Source organism: Chlamydomonas reinhardtii, chromosome 12 (assembly GCF_000002595.2).
Source record: "Chlamydomonas reinhardtii strain CC-503 cw92 mt+ chromosome 12, whole genome shotgun sequence".
NCBI lineage: Eukaryota > Viridiplantae > Chlorophyta > Chlorophyceae > Chlamydomonadales > Chlamydomonadaceae > Chlamydomonas > Chlamydomonas reinhardtii.
The window spans coordinates 3,010,813-3,028,878 of record NC_057015.1 but is presented as its reverse complement, the minus strand read 5'-3'; the positions used below and the strand labels follow the sequence as shown (position 1 = coordinate 3,028,878).

The following is an 18,066-nucleotide window of genomic DNA, read 5'->3' as shown; positions in this document are numbered from 1 at the left end:
GAAATTTTGCCAAAATGCCCTTACACGAAACGGGTCTTTTTACTTCTGACTTGCCTTTAAAAAATGTGCTTCAAAGACACAGCAGACGGCGAGCCGTCATAAAGAGCCTGTCACCGTTGTCCATTTCTGTAGCGGCTCGCTCTCACGCCTCTTTCTTCCTGGTCCGGGCGCAACCCCCAGTGGACGCGTTCGGACCAGCCATGGCACCGAAGCGGCGCCGAGACGAAGCTGAGAAGGCGGAGGAGGAGAAAGGTGGGGGAGCGATGACCCGCCAGCGCCCGTCCGCTCATCACAGCCCCTCCGCAGCCGCTCGCAATCTGCATGCTGCCAAGCTGTCGCAAGACTGGTAGAGGGGCGCACAACGTGTCGAGGCTTTGCGTTGCTTGGCATCTGGTCACGCATCTGCTTTCCTTTACTATTCCCCGCAGACCACACAACGTCGACCAAATGCGGTCTAGCTGGACTTCTGTCTGAGAAGATAGAAGCCGATGGCGTGGCGGTCACGCGCGAGGAAAGCCTCGCTGCCGTTGACTTCTTGGTCGCGGCCCTCACCAGGCTGCGCTTTGAGGCGCTGTGCCTGCTAGGGCTGGTAGCGGTCCGCATGTGCGAGGACGCACGGCGAGAAGGTCAAGGCCTGCAGCCGCACTGCGCAACGTGTCGCCGGCTTCGGAAGACGGAGCTGGTGGAGGACGACATGTACGCGGCGATCTGCGCTGTGTCGGTAGCAGCTAGCAGGGCGTGGGGCTGAGGGTGCACGTGTTGATTGGCGGCGAGTGACGTGACTAGTTTGTTAGCTGCGGGTTAGCACGGACTGTGCACCCCACCCAACCGGCCACGTCCGGATTTGCGGGGATGCCAAAGGCCCCCAACATAGAGGCGTGTGCTTAGTAGGCGCCCGCTTCAAGGTGGCTGGGTTGATAACGACCCGGGATCAGCCCTTTTCCTGCCATAAGGCAGCCACCTCCTTGTTACTTCTGACTTGCCTTGCCGATGATGGGCCTGCGATGGGGGCCCCTGCGATGAGGCCCCCGAGCGACTTCAAGAAAGGGGGCCATCGCTCACCTGACCTGCAAAGCGAAAATGGCACTCTCACTTCACCGTTCCACACTAGGTCGCTGCGCTGTGCAGCGCGCGCAGCCTGCGCGGGTGCGCATGCAGGCGCCCCGCCCTCGCGTTCAGCCTTGCCGCGCCATCGAGATTGACTTCAGCGACCCTGACACCCAGATCAGTCTAGCGGGTATGGTTCTGGGCCTAGTTGCTGGCCTTGGAGCTCCTTTCTGGTACATCAACCGGGCGGAGAAGGATGAGGAGCGCCTAGAGGAGCTGCGCGCGCTGAACCGCGCGACGTTTGCCGAGACTGGCGAGTACATGTCCGAGGTGAGTGACGTGAAAGCACAGAGTGCGCAGCGCGAGCGCTCCACACGGCCGTCCACAGCCACTCAGGCCATGCGCGCGACGAGTGGTGGGGCCAGGGTTTGTGATGGCTCAACGGGGCCTGCTGCGTTTTAAGCAGCTGGTTGTGGTGCCTCATTCCATTCGGGCCAGGCTGTGCGGTTTGGGGAAGGAGGTCAGCAGGCCACCTCGGCCACTGGTGGACAGCACAGCGAGCTCACCGCGAGCAACCGTGAGCAACCCTCTCCGCTTGCCCTTGTTCCCGCCTCCGCTCCCTCGCTCTCTCAACACACTTGGGCCAGTGGAATAGGATTCGGCTTTGCATTGGCAGCAGCGGACGCACCGGTGTGTGCAGTGCGCTGGCGTGAACAGCTGACCGTGCCAGACCGTGCTGGCAGATGACAGCTGGGGACACCATTGGGTCTGCCAAATCCGCTTCCCCAATGCTAATCCCAGCCCATCCCATATGCTTGGATGACAGGACGAGATTTCCAAGATCCGGAAACCAAAGTGGACCGACCGCCGCGAGTGGCAGGACGACGATTAGTTGGTTTCGCCCCCTGGAGCTCCGGAGTGGCCATTCATCGGCTGGCCTTTTGTGTGGCCTGCGAATGACGCTTCGTACTGGTTGTTCTTGTTTGGTTCGGACGCTGTTTCGCTGCCGCCGGCCCATCAATTTTCGAGCGGTAGCGCACGGGCCTGTCAGGGTGCGCTGACTGCGTGGCGGCGGCAGCAGGCGTGCCTGCTGTACCATATCCTGTATGGACTTTTTGTTGTGGACTTCGTTATGCAGTTGCAGAGAGATATGAATGCAATACACTGCGCGTATGAGCACAAGGCCTAGGGCCCGTGGCAGGCAAGACAGGCCCGTGGCCCGTGGCCCGTGGCAGGCAAGACTTAGAAAGGCAGCCCGCATGTCGTTGCGATGTCACAAGGGTGCGGGCCGATCTGTCTGTGAGGGCCTGCCTGGACTAGCATGCAGGAGGCGCGTAGTCGGTGATGCACAATGGCACCGAGATGGGATTGCCGAGAGGTGCGTGGTGCGGGGCATGTTGTAACATGCATGCGCACACCGAAGGCCCCGTGCACCGTAATGAACCGCATGAGCAGCTTTACAGGGGCAAGGTGGGAAATCTGGGCGCCAAGGCTGCACCTGTGGTGGGCACATCAGCAGATGGCAGGGGTGTGCAGGGGAGAGTAAGGGCAAAGCGTTCCCTAGCCACACAAGAACGAGGAGGACGATGAAATGCTGGGAGGTGACGGGTGTCTCTTCCTCTGTTGCGTGGCGCCGCGCACACCCACGTGCCCAGTGCTCGCGATACCCACCTGGCCCTGGAAAACAGATGTGCTGGATGCGCATGCCAGCGCGTGAGGCGACCAAGATCCCAAAGGCCAAAACCAGGTAACTGCCCCCTGCGAAAGTGAGAGCACAGGCTGCACAGTGTTCGGGGTGCCCGTGGTTGCACGGGGTAATGGGCTGACGAATCACGAAGGCACAGCCGCACAGGTACACTCGGGTAGCCGCAGGTAGGCACGGGTTGGGCCCTCGTACGCCAGGAATTAGATTTGCTAGTGGGAGCTTGGCACTGGAACGCCGCCTGCAATGCCGCAATCCTTGAGGGTTGAGCCTAAGCGGGCGCCGTGCCTGCAATAGGGGTTGCCACCATCGCGCCGACCTTAGTGATATGGGGGCGCATAGAAGATGTCCCGTCCCGTTTATAAAAGACAACATTGGGGCAGGAGCAGGGGCAGGGGCAAAGCACTGCAAAGCAGGAGGAGGACCAGGAGGAGGGGCAGTGGGGACAGCAAACGCCAGGGCAAGGGCGGGCACCACGGGCGGGCACACAGGGGAGCATGTTCCAGTGGCACGAGGCGTGCTAAGACGCAAGTACTGATGGTGGTTTCATCAATTACCGCCGCAGCGACGCGAAATGCCGTCAACTGGTCGCGAGCATTGCAACAGAGCAGCAGCACGAAGATCGCGGAGCGCCTTGATTTTGTGCCCTTTGCACACGCCAGGCTTGTGATATGAAAATCAATCTTCGTTGTGGGCTGGAAATGAAGTAGGGCTTTCACCCGCTTTGCGGCGGCTCCTTCGCTCGCGTGCCGGTCATGGCACGTGCATTACATCAGTCAATTCTTCAAGTTCGACCTGCTGCCAAACAATTGCCGAATGCAGCGGGTTTTGGCAATTTCCCGGGTAACATAGCGTTTCGGTTGGCCAGGTTGCCCGACCTCAACGCTAGTTGCCTGCAGTTGAAGGCCGCGAAAACTCCAGCTTGCCCCGACGTTTCGAGCGGAGGTATTGCCATTGCAGGAAGTGCCGTATCGATTAAAGTTGTGTACCCCAATTCGAGCAAAGTTTAACCGCACGAAGACTCCATGGCGATGAAGGAAAATGCGACACCAGCCGCGGTTCAGTGCCAGAGACGACTCCGAGCTTCTTCATGTTTACACACGACCCATCTCTTAAATTCCTAGCATCGTCGGCAGGGCCAAGAGGGTAGCAACTGCTGTTCGTGCACGCCGCAATACTTGTGCTTTCACGGGCCCCGCAGCACATCGCAATTGCCATCTAATCACTGCAGAACCAAACTGACACAACAAGCTGGCCAGCAACTCGGCGGTCGGGTTTGGGAACGAGAAGAGAGCAGTGCAAGTTGCTCGATCAGCTCTTGTAGAAGACTGGTCAGTCAATAACTGGAGTCCTTAGGAATAGGCGGCGCTTCTGGCACGTGCTGTAAGCCAGTCGCCGAGGTCAATGGCCCCCGATGAAAAGCTCCTGGCGCTTTGGCACTCTCGCCATGGAAAGTGAGTTTTGGTTGTAGACGTGACTGCAAATGGGGCTCCTCAGCTCATGGCGTCGGCCTCCTGGGAGTTTTTCCTAGGGTAATGTCCACCCACCAGCATCGAAACGCGAAAAGCACGACGGCGCCTGTGCCGCGTGGCCGTGGATGTGACAAGGAGCTTGTATATCTGTATATGTGGCTGTGCCGCATGCTTAGAGAGCTTGGAAGGCCGACAAACCGCAAGCCGCGCGTCGTCCTCGCATCGCCAGCGCTTGTGAACTTGCGAGCCCGCAGCGTCCTCGTTCTAACGCACGCACATAGCATGTCCAGTCATCACTTTCAGCGCAACCCCGTCGCACAGTTGGTCCCGTTTCAACCCCACACGCTGCCCGGTCTCAACGCCTGACACGATGTCGCGCCCAACCCGCTTCCCAACACCCTGCCCTGTGCTTCGACGCGCAGCAAATGGTCCAAAATCGCCAGCGCGATGCCTGGTGGGTGTGGCTGGGTTTGGGCACGTGTGGGCGTCGGGAACCTAGTCGTAGCGGCGCACTGTTGCGGGGCCCACATCAAGTGTGGCCCCCCATGGTTTGAAGCAAAGCAGGAGCCGGCGCCGTCTGGGCTGGACCCGAGGCCCTAAGGACAGCTGGCACGCATCGCACATGCCACCCTGGTGTGGGACAGTCAGCGGTGATGACAATAGCCCTAAGCCGCGCCCCGGCAGTGCAGGCCAGGCCGTGTGCTGCGGAGGGTGCTCAGCACTACTCAACCGCCAAGGACACTCCGCAGGACCTTAGCCTGCGCCGGCTGCCTGCTAAGCGCTGCTTGCCTGCGCCGGCTGTCTGCTAAGCGCTGCTTGCCTGCTGCTGGTGCGCTCACATACCCTTGCCGCCTTGCGCACAGGCTGCTGCGTCACATCGCTCAAGAACCTTTACTACAACACCGCAAGGGTGCGTGCGTGCCTGGCTAAGACAGTAGTTACGCCGGCGGCTGGCACGCGTTAGGACATATGGATGCCACAAACATGGGGTTGCACTGTCTGTGTACGCGGTGCTTTCTTGTGTGCGCGAACGACGCGACACGCGGCCCAACGTCAGTTGCCCCCGTGTCGCGACAGGCATGCCTACGTGCGCGGCCCGTCAACCGCGGCTCATTCCTGTTTGAGTATGTGATGGTGAGCAATGCTGCTGGGGAAATGAACGCATATAATATGACATTGGGTTTGATGCACGAAGTCCTGGCCGCCGCGGCTGCTGGGCTGCTGGGCTACTCCCGAGTCCGCGAGGGCCGCTAGGTACATCGGGCGTGGTCGCACTCATAACCGCACAACCTCTCATAGCATACTGCTGTAAACATCTTGTCAACCACGTACGTGCTATTCTCCGCTGCAGCTGGTCCGAGACAACCCAGATGATGACGCCGCACGTATGACAGCGTACGAGCAGGTCTGTGCGCGCCTGGGCATATCCGCTCCCGCCACAGCCACCGCCGCCGACGACCCCGCTTCGGACGCCGACGACGCTAGGGCTGTCAAGCCGCCGCCGCGGCGGCCGCAGCAGAAGCGAGTGCGCCGCAAGCCCCGCCGCTCCGTTGCCGCGTCATCCTCGTCTGAGAGCGGCGAAAGTGAGGAGTCGGCGGAGGAAGGCGGCGAGAGCGATGACGCGTCTAACGCCAACAGTAGCGACGGCAGCAGTGACTCGGAGCAGGAGGAGGAGGGGGCTCCAGAGTCCGAGGAGGCGAAGTCGGAGGAGACGGAGGAGGACGAGAAGGATGAGGATTTCCGGGTGGTGCGGCGGCGGCCGCGGAAGTGCTCGCGGGCAGGTGCGGGCCAGCGGGCACGCCCCAGCAAGGCAGCAGGCGTAGCTGCTGCTGCTGCTGCTGCTCCGGCGGTGGCGGATGACGTGGCCGCACCCCGCCGCAAGCTGGGCCGCCAGGGATCGGGCAACACAAGTGGTAGCAGCACAGTCACCAACGCCAGCGGCCACGTAGCGGCAGAGGCTGCTGCGGGCGCGGCCACGGACGCGGGCGCACGCGAGGGCGAGGGCGGCGCAGTGTCTGGTGCCACCGCCGCCGCCGCCGCCATGCAGCAGGAGCAGCCGCAGCGACAGCTGCTTTGCAGCCAAGAGGACGTGACCATGGCTCCAGAGGAGGCGGGCGAGGTCGGCCCTGAGGGCACCGGTACCGCTGTTGCTTGCGCGGCGGTGGGCGCGGCGGCGACTGCCGCCGCTGCCGCGTCTGAGACGGTGGTGCCGGGCGGCAGCACTGGCCCAGTAGTGCGGGCTGCTGCTCCCGGCGGCGATGCCAACGACGGAGCGGTCGTGGCCGCCGTCAGCGGCGGCGCTGAGCCCATTAACCAAGATGACATGCCGCCGGGTGCGGCGGCTGGGGCGGCTGAGGCGGCTTCCGGCGGACTGCTGGGGTCGGCAGTGGCTGTGCGCCCGCTGCACATGCAGGTGCAGCCGCAGCCGGGGCGCCTGTACGGCATGGGGCGCCCGGAGTCAGGTGCGGGCAGCCGTGGGCGCTTTCCTTCCAGCAAAGCATCCTCTGTGGCTCCACTTCTCACAGATTCACAGGCCGTGTTGCAGCTTGCCTCCATTCCAATGCTCCCCACACGCGTGGGGTGTTGTGCCCTGCCTTGTGCAGATCTGCACGGCGACGGGTTCTTTGGCGACATCCATGGCGGCGGCGGCAGTGGCTGTGACGGCGGCGCCGCACGCGACGGCAGTGGCGCCCCGCGGGCCACAGGCAGCACCTCGGCTGCGCACGCCGGCCCCGACTCACACACACCCGACCTGAATAACAACCAGGTGGGAGTCCCACCAGCAGCCACAGTGCATGGTGCGAGTAGTGCGAGAGGGCTTGTGCGCTGCCGGCACCGCCGCTACCTCCTGCTTGCACTGACAGCCCGCTGCCTTCCCGTATCATCTTCACATCAGCTCTTCTCAGCTGCGACGGAAGCAATCGGTGTGCGCCGTCTGCCCGCTGCTGATGTCCCGCTCTCGCGTTCTCCGCTCACCATACCCACGCATCCCGCCCCGGTCCACCCCGCACCGCACCACGCAGGGCCTGCGCGCGCTCTCCTGCGACGGCCACACCGCGCTGCCCGTGCCGCCGAGTGCGCCCGGCAGCGCGACCGCCACGGCGGCCGCATCCTCGGCTGCGGGCGTGGCGCCGCCGCCCTCCGCGCCCATGGCGTCGTGCGATGCATTGTACGAGCAGGTTCGAGACCACCGCCAGCACCACCACCCTGCCAAGCCGCTTGACGACTTCTTCGCCGGACACCAGGGCCCGGCCGTCGGCTATCACGGCCACTTCCCGTCCGCTGAGCTGTGCTACAGCCGCCAGCAGCTGCAGCAGCAGCAGCAGCAGCGCATGCCGGGCGCCGGCCCCTCCCGGCTGCAGCCGCTGCAGCCACAACCGCGCCAGCAGGCGCAGCTGCCGGCGCTGGGCTCAGACTCCCACCTCGGACAGCAGCAGCTGCTGCCGCAGTCGCAGTCGGTGGGTCGGATGCAGCTACAGCCCTTCCCGCAGCCGCCCAGCGCCGGCAGTAGCATGTGCCGCGTCGACACGTCCGGCACACTCTCCACACTGCACAGCTCCGGGGACGGCAGCAGCAGCCGCGTGCTGCTGTGCTCTCTGCCGGAGCTGCCCGGCGGCAAGCGCCTGTCGCTGACCGCCGCTACTGCCGCGCCGGGCTCGCTTGCTGCAGCCGCCGCGTCGCCGTGCCTGCTGGGCTCGCCGCTGCTTGGCGCCGACGGTGAGGCTGAGGCCCTGGAGGGCCTCCTGCACAGCCTCGAGCGAGACCTGGGCATCATGAGCCCCGCCCACCGCAACCCCAGCCACGGCAGCCAGGTGCTACAGCCGAGCCAGCGGCCGCTGCAGCTGCAGCTACTGCCGCACCCCCGCAGCGCCGGCAGCAACAACAACAGCGACAGCGGCGCCACCCAGCATCCCCTCTCCCTGTCCGGGCCGCACCCACACCCGCACTCGCAGCCGCAAAGGCGGCTGCAGGGCCTTAGCGTGGGAAGCGCCACCTGCACGGGCCCGCAGCAGCAGCAGCCGCGCCTGGCGCCATTCCTGGGCCTGTCGGCGGCGGCATCGCTGCAGCCCCCGCACTCCAACCGCCCCGGCGCTACTGCTGGTGCCGCGGGTGCAGCACCGGCCGCGAGTGCCCGGCCGTCATGGCTCGGCGACCGGGGCCCGTTGGACTTGGCCGATGAGCTGCTGTGCGGCAGCGGCGGCATTGGCGGCAAGTCGCCGCGCCGCCGGCTGCTGGGACCGGCGTCGTCGCAGCCAGACCTCGATGTCATGGAGGGGCCGGTCGCGCGCAGGACCGATCCAGGCATCGGCGTGCGTCAACAGCACCACAATGCCATGTTAGGCGCACTATCGGCTGGCCACACCATCACCAACACCAACATCAACAACATCAGCAACACCAACATCAGCAACAACAACATCAACAACATTAGCAACAACAACCTGCTGCACGGCGATCTGCAGCTGGAGACGAGTCTGCAGTTGCAGCAGCTCGGACAGCGCGGCGGCGGCGGCGGCGGCGGCTGGCGCGGCCCCGGCAGCGAAGGCCTGCACTCAGTCGCCTTCGAGGCGGGCCCCGCTCTGTCGCAGGAGTTCCCCAAGAGCAGCGACGCGTTCACACCTCGGTCGACGGCGGATGGTTACGCCGCCGCGCCGCTGCCGTTTGACGGCCAGCAGACAGCTGGATATGACGTGCGCTCAGGCGGCCGCCGCCCCTGCTGCCCCATGCACAGCTCCCCCTTCGCGGCAGCGGCATCGCCCTGGGGCCAGCTGGACCCCCTGCTGGGCGTGCCTCGGGGCGGCAGTGTTGGCGGTGGTGCCGCTGTCGGGCCGCTGTCTAACGACTCGGGCGGCAGTCCTTGTTGGAGTGGGCCGCACTCCCACCACGCACCACACCACGACCACCACTACCGGCACCACCGCCAGCAATACCACCCGCACCACCCGCACCACCAGCACCAGCACAACCACCAGCACCACCACCACCAGCACCAGCACCAGCACCACCAGCACCACCAGCACCACTGCCCCCTGCACCAGCCCCACTGCCCACTCTACCGCCACCCACACGCGCTCAGCGGCGCGCACTCTATGCCGCAGCCCCTGCCCAGCTTCTGCCGAGAATCCTGGCCGCTGCAGCCTGAGGGCGGCGGCGGCGGCATTGCAGCTGAACGCGGCGCAATGGACCCCACTGCTCCCATGGCCATGCAGCTGCGTCCGCAGCAGCAGCAGCAGTTCTATTGCCAGCAGCTGTGTGGTGGTGGCGGCGGCAGCAGCCGTCACGCGTCCGGTCCGACTGTCTCTCGACTGGCAGGCGCGCGTGTTGGGCCCTACCCCCGGTGCACGCTACCCGGACCCCACTCGCCGTTTGCAGCAGCCGGCGCCCGCAATGCCGGCGGCCTCGAGAGCCACCACCGCGGCAGCGGCGGCGGCGTGGGGCCGTCGTGCGTCGGGCTGCACTCTGAAACGCCGGAGCCCCTGCCCGGCTCGCACATGGAGTGGGCGTCTCAGCCCGCCGCCACACCGTTCACGCAGCAGGGACCGCAGCGGCAGCAGCACCACCACCAGCACCACCACCAGCAGCACCAGCACTACCAGCACCACCAGCACCACCAGCACTACCAGCACTACCAGCACTACGAGCACCAGCAGCACCAGCACTCGTGGCGTGCGTCGGCGGCTCCAAATGTGCAGCGCTGCTACAGCCTGCAGAGCTTCGAGGACACCGGTCCTTTGCGCCCGCTGGTGCCGCTACCGCCGCTTCCGGCGCTAAAGCCGCTGCCGCCGCTACCGCCCCTGCCACAGCAACAGCAGCAGCAACAACAGCAGCCTGTCGCAACCGACCTCCACACCTCTCCTAATTTCTTCGATGGTGGTGGGCTACGCCGTGAGATGAGCATAGCGCGCACGTCATCCAACTTGGACAACAGCATCAGCAACGATTGCGACGGCGGCCCTGGGCGCGGCATTTCCCTGGATGCTGGCGGACGCCTTTCCATTGAGCACGGCGAGTGTGTCACTTCTGACACGGACCTGGATCTGCTGGTGGATAACCTGATTTGGAATCCTGCCCCTGAGGCGTCCTGGATCCGTGCTGACTGAACTGACTTGCTTTATGAAATGGCCATGTGCTACTAGTAACATTACCGACTTGTGTATGTGCCGTCAACACGGACGTGCGGTATGTTACACGAACACAATCATGTATGGGTGTGGGCATGGACAGATGCACATGAGCTCCGGAAGGGTGGGCGCGCAGTCTGTTGGAGAGGCCGCATGCGCGTGTGTGCGCCAGCCGTGTGTTGACGCAAGATCCTGTGTGGTACTGCCTACCGACGATACGGTATGCGATGACTTTGTGCGCACCTCGCCTGAAGATCCTTATTAGCATGCCTGCACTGGCGAAAGCAGGCCATAGGTCGAATCCAGCCCAGTATGAAGGTTACTCAAACGGCGCCGCCGGTCGGGCGCCATGGTGGAGTCGTAGACGTCGTTAACGTCGTCGCCGACCTGGTGGGGAAGGTCCCGGTGGCACTGCCAGGCGCTGCCACAGGACAGCAAAGCACGCATTGGCCGTACGTAGTTGTTGAAGCAGGTCTTGGGGGCTGATTGAGCACGGGGGTTTGGTCTGCCTGAAGCACCGCCACAGTGCTCGGTAGGCACCGCGGTTTCGCAGTGTGTGGTTCGTGGCTATCGGTAGCAGTGCCAGGGGCGGGTCGGTCAGCTTCTTCAGGCGGGGCTGGCCCTTGGGCTGACGCCGGACGTGCCTGTTGGCACCTTATAGCAACCGAAGTGGTCGGGGCTCGGACCAAATAGGGAAGCCGCGAGCAGTCCTTATGCAACAAGTCTTGGATGGAGCAAGAAAGCAGTACCTGTGAATGAGAGGAGGTTGGGTGGAGTGAGCTGCACAACGGAAAGCCAACCAGCGGGAGTTGTCCATGCGCTCGACATGCGCCTTGCAAATGGTTCCATTCGTTTTGAGGTGACGTCAAGTACACGAGATATGGAGGTATTCGTCTCTTGCGGCGTCGTCTGAAGATCAAGCAAGGCCATTGATACCGGAGTTGACGGATGCGGTTGTGGCGGGAAGTCTTTGTATGAGATGTGCGCTGCAAGGTGCACTGTAAGACCTTTCTAGTGGTGTTTCAGGAGGTTGGGGCGTCCTCAGTGGCCAGAGTTAGCGGCAGCATTGTAGCAACGGAATGGACCCGTCGGCTGGATGAGTGTGGAGGCATGGCGCTTAAGCGGGGCCTTAGAACTACTTGCGAAGGCGTGGGAACAGCTTTGTTCTTTTTTACCAGCAGGTAATGCAGCTGACTAACATTTGAAGCTGATAGTGGCGTCTGAAGAGGACTTGAGCAGGGGGGCGATTACGTGGCAATGCGCATTTGATAGTGCCCTGTGGTGTACCCATGCGTGGCCGCATGCCAGCAAACACGCCGTGCAATACGCTCGTGCCCTCTTTTTGTTTGCTGGTGTCGGGCCGTTCCACTGCTGTGGGGGGGGGGAGGGAGGCGCACAGGCAGCACTTTGCGGGCCGTGCTCATGCGCAAGGTTACGAGTGTTTTACAATATGAGTTACTAATGTGCATTTGTTTGGACTCGAGACGGTGGCTGTTGCGGCGTTTGGCAACGAGCGCCTATATACTTGCCAATTTGCCATGCATGCAGGGTTGAGCACAGCAAGGGGTTATCCAGTTCTGGTTTGGTTGAGCTCAGGGATGCATTCCTTCTTGGCTGTTATTATGACATTAAAGCATGCACATGCATAGCAACCAGCAGGCGTCACGCGTAGAATGAGCGGGTGTGTGGAAGTGCCGCCGTGCCGCACGGCTTCACACACACCATGAATAAGCCTCGAAGGGGTGGCTTGCGCAATGACGCGGGGCCCCTGCCGAGCTGTTTAGCGGTTTGTTTGGGAACAAATGCTGGCCTGCATCCCAGGGAACATACAGCCCACGGGCGCAAGCACAGGCGCACAGCAAGCACGGATCGAAGGGTGCCGCGCGCCGGAGGATCGGCTTAGATTCTTGTCCCTTGATGGTGCTGGTCGGGGGCCATCCTTGACGCTGGTGAAGTGGGTGTAGAGACGGACGCATGACCATGGGTGTGCCGTGAACGTACCGTATGAATGTACGTGGGAGGTCTCAGCGTACAGTATGTACGGCTTGTCATGTTGCTAAAGCAGTGACACTGCAACTGTGTCGCTCTGGCGGGGTGAGAACGACTGCCTGTAATAACCTGTTGAAAGCGCGATCCAAACTGCCGATCCAGCACGTTTGTTGTCCGTCCGCGGACGCAGATCCGGCGGGGGGTGGCTCGAACTCAGGAGCACGCAGCTGATAGCGGCACGGGACCATGTCCGGGCATTCGTTCGTCTGCCGAGGGTTGAGTGCCCACGCTCCACAGAGGGCATGGCGCAAGCCCACCCGACAGGCTCGAGGCACCTTGTGACAATCCAGCTCCTATCTTAATGTCTCTGTCTCTGTCCTAGGGTACCGTCCGGAGTTGCGTACACAATCAAGCCCAGCTGACAGGGGGGGGGTGGGGGGAGCAGCGTGCATCAGGGTGGCGGGGCACTCTGGCGGCTGCGCGATGGCTCTATGTGCGCGTATGTGCATCGACTTGGTGGCATCCACTGACATGCCCAGGGCACCACACACGCACGGCCCACACTACCGCCCTGTGCGGCCCCATTGCCGTCTGCGCACTGCACGCCACAGCCCTCGCCCCCGCGCGGTGGTGGAGTTGATTGCATCCGGTCAGGCGATCACAGTCATCACACACATGCACGTGTACACCGCGAGGAGTGCTGCCGCGAGAGCCGCGAACCCACGCGCCGCGTTCCCCAACCCAGCCGGCTCCTGACCCTTGTGCCACCCTGCTCGCCTGTTTGCCTGACACATACAGCGCACCGCATGCGCCGACAACGGCAGTGGCGGCGACTACTGGTGTGTTGGCCACCAGGCAGTGCAACACCTTCAAGCGGGCCACGCCTCGCCCTGCACGGCCGCATCCCCTCCCCAGCCTGGCGCCTGTACAGCTGGCTGCAGCTGGTTCGTACGGTGTTACCAGTCCACACAACACAACACACGGGTCATTCCGCACTGCTGCGGTGCCTGCCCGCCCTGCACTCTGCAGTCGCTCCGCCTCAAGCGCGGACCTGCATGGCTGCCTGCGCTGCTGCCGTGTCACGTGCCCGCCCTCCGCAGCCAACGCAGCAACACCCGGTCACTTTGCTCGCACCACCTCGCTGCCCCCCCACCTGTGCTCTGGCGTCATAGAAACGCACAAATCCGCGTGCGTGGATTTCCGCTAAGCCTGCCCTATTCGCGTCAACACGCACGGTTCGTGTTCTCCTACCTCGTAATTCTGTCCGACACATCCATCCCGTGCAACCATCTGCACATACACCTACTGGATGAGCAACAGTACACACCTACGGTATGACTTCCGTGTGTGCACGGTCCCACGCATTCCTGTCAAAGTGTCAATCTGTCATAAATGGAGGCGAAGGCAAGCACTCCTCCTCACCCGGTTGGCATGATGGGCTCAGGCTGAACCCAAACCTCGTCCGAGGCAAACAGGCGTCCGCTGTGTGGTCGTTCCAGCAGTGGCCCAAACTGCCACCAAACACACACATCAAACTCCAGCCATCCCAGTCGCCCCTGCTGCACACCACGCGTTGCGCTAGCCCCCGCAACCCTTGACCGAGAGTCGGTGGGCGTCATTCTATCCGGTTGCTGGCGCCACCTCTTGACCTGCGCCCTGGGCTTGCCCCCCACCTCCACATGGCCTGACCCGCCCCCCTCTGCCCCGCACATACACGCCGCCTGCGTGGCGCGCGCCGCTGCTGCCGGGGCCCTGCGCCGCCGGGGCCCTGCGCCGCCGGGGCTCAACGCTGGCGTTCAGGCAACAGACAACCCCACGGCACGCCGTCGGCAGGCAGTTTGAATGAAATGCTAGATCAAATGAGCCGTGTGTCAGTTGATGTCAGTCAGTCCTTGTCGATGGATGCAGCCCCGATAACAACGAGGCACACGTGCTGCCTACTGGTGCGCCGACACGCAGCTTGACAAGCCGCTGCATGCATACATGCGTCTTCGCCAGTTCCCAGTCAAGCAAGGACAGTGACAGCGGCGCGTGTCAGGTAGCCTCCGACAGCGGAGCGCCCGCCTGGCATGGCATCGCTTCCCGGCGCCGCCGCAGGTTCCACCGCGGACGCCGCTGGCGCCGGACCAGCTGCAATGGCCGCTGCTGTTGCCGCTGTCAAGACTCGTCCCCACTGTCGGTCGCCAAGTCGATGACGTCGGGCGACTGCGGCACAGGGGCCGCGGCGGCAGCCGCCGCCGGCGCGGCCGCAGCCGCAGCCGGGGCCGGCGCGGCCGCAGGCGCTGGCGCAGGTGCTCTTGCTGGTGGTGGTGGTGGTGGTGGTGGTGGTGGTGGTGGTGGTGGTGGTGGTGGTATTGGTGCTGTCGGCTGCTGGGCGACTCCTGCAGCTGCTGTCTGTGGCGGCGGTGTTTGTTGTCGCGTCCCGGTCCCAGGCGCTTGTTGCGGTTTCTGCTGCTGCGGCTGTTGTTGTTGCTGCTGCTGCTGCTGCGGCTGCTGCTGTTGTTGTTGTTGCTGCTGCTGTTTCTGCAGCGGCTGGTTGCCGTTGTGTATCCCCGTCGCCGCCTGGACTTGTGCGTAGTAGGAGTTCTGCTGCTGCATGGCCGCGACCACCGCCGCCGCCGCCGCCGTCGCCACCTGCTTCTGGCTTTGCTGCTGCGCCGCCGCGGCCTGACGCAGCCAGTCAGCTGCGGACCGCTGCGGCTGCTGCGGCTGCTGCTGCGGCTGCTGCTGTTGATGCTGCTGCTGTTGCGGTAGCGGCCGCGCAGCTGGCGGCGGCACTGCTACCGCCCCAGGCATGCCTAATACTTGTGACTTGTTCTGCTGCTGCTGCTGCTGCTGCTGCTGCTGCTGCTGCTGATTGGAGCTACTGCCGCCGCCAGCGCCAGCCTGGGCGGCTGTCAGCCATGCTGGCAGTGCCGCCGCCGACTGCCCGCCGCCGCCGCCGCCGCCAGGCCCTGTCCGCCCTGCCGCCGCCGCCATTATCGCCACCACCGCCGCCGCCGCGGCTGCGTTCGGGTGCGGAGCAGCCACCACCCCCGCTTGCGCCGGCGCCGCCCCAGCGCCACTAGTGCCGGCGGCAGACCTGGACGCGGCTGCGTTGTTCCCTGAGTCACCCGGCCCCGCCGGCACCCCCGCAGCCATGCTGATGCGTATGGGGTTCCGAGCCGCCGCATTCACAGTCGAGCGATGCGAGAGCCCGCCCGCACCTGCCGTCGCCGCCGACACCGCGCCCGCCGCCGCTGCGCCTGCGCCCGCGCCGACCCCCGTGCCCGTACCGCCCGCCGCAGCCGCCGCCGCCGCCATTGCTCCCGGCCGCGCCGACGCGTGCGCCTGATGCACGGGTGCTGCCGCCTGTATGTGCCCCTGTGCTTGCTGCCCTCCCGCGCCTGTGGCGCCGCCGCCGCCACCGCCGCCCACAACCGCTGTGCGCGCTGCGCTTGCATGACCGCCTGCCGCCGCCGCCGCCGCTGCAGCCGCCTGCCTCGCCAACAGCTCGTACGCCTGCCGCTGCGCCGCAACGACGCCACCGAGCGGGACGGCGGCCGCCGCCGGCGCGGCCGCAGACGCAGCCGTTACAGGCTTCCCTGGCGCGGCGGGCGCAGCCGCAGTGGTGGCGGCGGCTGCAGGCTGGGTCCCGCGGCCCTGCACCACCCACCGATTGGGCTGGAGCGATATCCGCAACCCGCCGCCCGACTGCTGCCCCTGCGCCTGTGGCTGCTGCCCTTGCCCTTGCTGTGCCTGCGGCTGCGGCTGCGCGGCCGCCGCTGCTGGCGCCGCCCTTGCCGCGGCTGCGACACCGCCGTTTGGCACCGCCGTGTGCTGCACTCGGCCCGGCTGCGCCGCCTGCGCCGCCGCTGCCGCCGCCGCCGGCGTCGCCGCTGCTGCCGGCTGCGCCGGCCTCGCAGCCGCAGGCGCTGCTGCCGGCGGCTTCGCCGCCGCCGCGGCCTCCTCCTCATCCGAGTCGGCCAGGTCAATCACGTCCGGCGACGGCGCGCGCTTGCGCTTCTGCCCCGCCACCGCCGCCGCCGCGCGCCGCAGCTCCTCCTCCTCATCCGTCTCCTCATCATTGTCCTCCCCTCCTCTCCCTCCTCCTCCCGCTCCCCCTCCCGCTCCCCCTCCTGCCGCGCCCTCGCCCTCGCTCTTCAGCCCCGCTGCCGCCGCCGCCCCGGGCCGCGCCAGCGGGTTGTCATCCTCCAGAATGGAGTAGAAGCTGTCGCGGCTGCCGGCGGGGCGCCAGCCGCCGTCGCCGTCCACCTCCACCTCGGTGACGGCGGGGTGTGCGGCCAGGGCGGTGATGATGCGCTGCATGTAGGTGTCCACCTGCGCGCCGGCGGGGGAGGGGAGGGAGCCAGGGGCGGGGGAGGCAGCAGGCAGTAGCAGGGAGGTGAGAGGTCAGGGTGCAAGACAGTGCGGGCCAGAGGCTGCTTGACGGCACGGGCGTGTGTGCTGTCCTTGTTGTCCGTCCCTACCCATGTTACCCGTTGAAGGCTCTGACCCATCTCCGAGCGCTATGGATTTGGGCCCCGTAACCTCCCCCTCTTTTGCATTAGGTTCGGTGTAGTTTGGGCTGGTATCTACAACCCCTCCCTCCCCTGCCCTCCCTTCCAGGTTCTGTTTGTCGACGTGCCTGTTCTGTGCTTTTGTGCGCGCCACCGAGCCCGGGCGGCGATATTTATCGCCGGCGCCGCTCAACCTGCTGCTCCACGACGCCTCAGCCCCCTCCCACACGTATTATCGCTTGCAATTAACGCCCCTGCCTGTGCTCCACTCGTTTAACTTGGTTAGTTTGGGCTGGTATCTACAATTTTCCCACCCACCATGAGCGAGTGCACGGAGGTGTGCGCCATGCTGGTGGGGCACTGCCACTTGCGGGTGCGCGCGGCGCTGTCCAGGAAGGCCTCCAGGTCGAAGCAGGCCAGCCCCGGCACCTCGGCGAAGCGGCCGGGCGTGCGGATGCGGCTGCCCAGCAGCGGGCAGCGCAGGCTCAGAACGGTGGCGCCCACCTGCAGCTCGTCGTCGTCGTCGCCGCGGAGCTGCGGGGAGGGAGGGAGGGAGGGTTGCAAGGATTGGTACAGAGAAGGGGGGAGGGGTGGGTGGGAGTCCAGCGGTAGAGCGTGAGCAGGGACAGGCTGTACGGCATAGCGTAGGCAGATGCGGCGGCGAGTGCGGCGCGCTGCGGTGGGGGGTTGGCGGGGGGTGGTGCAGACGGGGAGGGCAAGGCAGGGCACGGCAGGGCAGGGCAGGGCAGCGCAAGGGGGGTCGATGTGCGAACGCTGACCAAAAGCCAGCTGCACTCCTTTCCCCATCCCTGCCTCTCCTCTCCCCCTCTTCCCAGTCCCCTCCTCCCCTCCCGCCCCGGCTGCCCCCTCCCCCCTCACCTGCTGCTGCACGCGCGCCACTGCGTCCGGCGGCGCCAGCTGCGGCTTCATGAGGCCGCGCACCTCGGCCGCCGCCCGCTTGCGCACCAGCAGCACCAGCAGCAGGAAGCCGCGGCTGTCGGTGCACTGCAGCGTCAGACGGCTGCGGCCTGAGGGGGGCAGGAGGTGATGGGGGGGGGGTTACATTCATGACTATTTAAGAAGTGAAGGCGTAGCCAGGGGGGGTTAAGGCGAGGAGGTGGGGAGATGAGCGCCATGTGCGGGCCGGGTGAGGTGGGCGCATGGGCACACACACGGAACCAGGCCGTGCCTCTCGAGTATGTTCCCCCGCCACACCTCCCCCGAAAGTTAACTGG

General features: G+C 65.0%; 3 protein-coding genes across 3 annotated transcripts in view; 2 read left to right on the top strand and 1 right to left on the bottom strand.

Annotated features, from left to right (window-relative positions):
• The first annotated feature begins 33 nt into the window (after window positions 1–33).
• Window positions 34–2,462, top strand: CHLRE_12g500750v5 (uncharacterized protein). Its single transcript, XM_043068083.1, has 3 exons — window positions 34–252; window positions 429–1,377; window positions 1,874–2,462. The coding sequence occupies exons 1-2, from the start codon at window positions 201–203 to the stop codon at window positions 746–748; spliced, it is 372 nt and encodes a 123-aa protein (XP_042918283.1). The 5' UTR covers window positions 34–200; the 3' UTR covers window positions 749–1,377; window positions 1,874–2,462.
• A 911-nt stretch (window positions 2,463–3,373) lies between these two features.
• Window positions 3,374–12,469, top strand: CHLRE_12g500850v5 (uncharacterized protein). The gene is made up of 7 exons (XM_043068084.1): window positions 3,374–4,203; window positions 4,644–4,675; window positions 5,085–5,131; window positions 5,299–5,355; window positions 5,573–6,683; window positions 6,825–6,988; window positions 7,245–12,469. Exons 1-7 carry the CDS (start codon window positions 4,154–4,156, stop codon window positions 10,320–10,322), a joined length of 4,539 nt encoding a protein of 1,512 aa, XP_042918282.1. The 5' UTR covers window positions 3,374–4,153; the 3' UTR covers window positions 10,323–12,469.
• A 492-nt stretch (window positions 12,470–12,961) lies between these two features.
• CHLRE_12g500900v5 (uncharacterized protein) overlaps window positions 12,962–18,066 on the bottom strand; it is a 7,742-nt gene continuing 2,637 nt past the window's right edge. Inside the window, exons 5-7 of the mRNA XM_043068085.1 lie at window positions 17,711–17,852; window positions 17,150–17,365; window positions 12,962–16,652 (exon numbers count right to left, since the gene is read on the bottom strand). Of these exons, the coding sequence (XP_042918281.1) occupies window positions 14,490–16,652; window positions 17,150–17,365; window positions 17,711–17,852 (2,521 nt within the window). The 3' untranslated portion in view covers window positions 12,962–14,489. The remainder of the gene's footprint in view (window positions 16,653–17,149; window positions 17,366–17,710; window positions 17,853–18,066) is intronic.